Source organism: Gymnodraco acuticeps, unplaced genomic scaffold (genome assembly GCF_902827175.1).
Source record: "Gymnodraco acuticeps unplaced genomic scaffold, fGymAcu1.1, whole genome shotgun sequence".
Classification (NCBI taxonomy): Eukaryota; Metazoa; Chordata; class Actinopteri; order Perciformes; family Bathydraconidae; genus Gymnodraco; species Gymnodraco acuticeps.
Window position 1 is genome coordinate 668,592 of NW_022990683.1, and position 2,615 is coordinate 671,206.

General features: G+C 37.5%; 1 protein-coding gene across 1 annotated transcript; it reads right to left on the reverse strand.

Moving 5' to 3' along the window:
* Positions 1-556: 556 nt before the first annotated feature.
* Positions 557-980, reverse strand: trmo (tRNA methyltransferase O; the record flags this gene model as incomplete). The annotated part of the gene is given in 1 exon segment (XM_034230229.1): positions 557-980. A coding segment is annotated over 1 exon segment (236 nt), but the record flags the coding sequence as incomplete, so codon positions are not given.
* Between the last annotated feature and the right edge of the window lie 1,635 nt (positions 981-2,615).

Sequence of the window (2,615 nt, forward strand, 5' to 3'; positions counted from 1 at the left end):
TTCTTCTTCGGTGGTTTTCTGGGCGTAGCGCGTACTATAGCACACTACCGCCCCCAGCTGGGATCACTACATTAGACACATATAAATTGACACCTTTCCCCTTCGTTGCCAGGAAACGCTTTCTTTAGTTTTTTTTACAATTGTATTCTTTAATATAAAAATAACTCTGACCATTGCGTATATTTAAGTTTACTCCTAACATATTACAAAAAGGAATAATGTATATATTAGTTATAATCATTAATAATTATTATTTTATTACTATTTTGAAAATGTTGCCCCTTATTTAAGCAAAAATACTAAACAAGTTAAGTAAGTAACTAAGTCAAGTATATTCGACAGGTGCATGTGTTTACATATTCCACAAGCCTTGACCGAAAATACAAATGTAATCATTTTCTAAATCATGAAGACACATGAGAGAAGTGGGCAGGCCTTCAATACTTGATAAGAAGAAAGAAAAATAATCAATACAATTCATGTCATTTGTAGATCATCGCTGTAGCTTCCTTCTAGAAATAGAAAGTATGAACAAGGACAACAAATAAAAAGGCAATTCTGTTTCAAAAATATTTTATTTAATCAACTTATTTATAACTGAATGTTTCCCAGCTTTTCATGTGTCTGATTAAAAGGTCTCCACTTACCACTTACACATTTGTCAGTAGAGAAATGACCGGAAATGTCTAAGTAAGCGCTGGTTTTTTAGTCTATCGAGCCACAAAGCTTTCATCAAATTATTTCTCACACTGAGACAACATTTTGCTCAACAGGTCGGACCTGCAGCACCTCAGCAAAGCCTTGTCCGAACCAGCAGGTGATGTCAGCTGAGTCCAGGATGAAGTAGAAGAGCCTGTCCCTGCAGCGTGTCCTCCTGTGGATGGACCGCGGGTCTGCAGAAAGCACGCCTCTGATGGCAGCAACAGCCTCCTCTGTACTGCGGAGAAACCTGAACCTGGGTCTGTCACTTTCAGAGGGTCCTGTGTGGCATAAAGGTGCACTCTGTTATTCTACACATATTTATTCATTTATTATTATCAATTATAATGCATGCAAGCTGAACATACATGGACATACAGGAACATACATGTTACTGTGCATACTTGGTGGTTTTTCATAACAGCACCATCTTGTGGACAAAACAAAAAATTATCTTTCTCTGGTTCATCCTTCCTGTATTTTAAAATGTAAATAGTTATTTACTTATGTATTTAAATACGAAATATGTCTCATTTACAGTATTTGCACATAGTGTTTTTCAGACATTTTTGTAAGTCTTCCTCAGACATTCGATAAAGTACCTTGGTTGGTGATTGGCTAATGGTTACACAAGCCAAAAAAATCGTTATGACAAGTGGCCAAAATCTGATCAGCTCATTTTCAGACAGGTTTTAAATGGATCAGGACAAAAAGAGAGTGAATCTTTTTTCCTGAAACTTTCAGAATCTCTTTACACAGAGGGGACACATGTTGATGTATAAAAGACGTGAAAATGTGGATTTTGCATAATAGGTGACCTTTAATGGATGATTATTAATAAGAGAGGTTTCTTCATTTGGCTTTTCGGCCCTCCTAACTTCTACTTAGATTTTACATTGTCTTTTAGATTTCAAGATTCAAAGATGTATTGCCATGTTATATGCACAACTACTGTGTAGTTATGCAATAAATGAAACACTTAGGTCACAGGTTCCTCGACAGTACAATTACAAGACACATATTTGTATTTAGGTATATATGCAGGGGTGCACATAACTTTTTTGCCCTGGTTCTCAAAGGAGTACCTGGAGATGTTGCTTGGTGCTCATCCTTAAAATGAAATAAACCGTAACTTTTGAGGGGGTCTTGACTTTATTTGCCAGACACACGCGCTGAACACAAATGCAGAGGTGAACACAGAACACACATGCAGAGGTTAGGACAAGACAACATTAGCACGACCAGTAATCCTACAAGCTGTCATCACTACCCTCCTGACTGTTCTCCTCACTGTCTTCCTCTCTGTCAGACATGGTAGCTGATGATGTAGGCCTACTTCTTTCTCTCTGGTTGAGTCTGTGATTAGCTGCTTGTTTTGGGTTGAAAGTCTGTTGTCATCTTAGACAAGTGGATGTAATCAAATAAGTATGTGAACATAACCAATAATCTACCATAGCCAATAACAAATGAATGTAACTTATTTTATGTGTGTTGTTCATTCATATCTTATTTTACCTTAACATTTATTTATTTATGCATTTTTTTTTATCTCCAGTTTTAAAGGATATTTTTGGTTACTGTCCTATAGTATACATTGGAATGATTTGAAACCTGTTTATCCCAATAATTATAAAGGAGTGCCTTGGAAATATGTGTTTACATAAATTGTGACCAAACCGTTTGAACTTAGACTAAGAGTCCTTACCTCACTGAGCTGTAGTATCAGCCTCTCAGTCTGACTGGAGAGGACTCTCCCTCCACATTATTGTAGAAACATCTTCTTCTTATATCCGTTAGAGCAGCTAGCACGGCACCAGATTATAATAACAACAGCGCTGGTACCGGTGCACCCTCCCTCTCTCCCTCGCATTTTGGCTGTGAGCTGCGGGCGCCAGATAAGCCAACATCCCCCATTT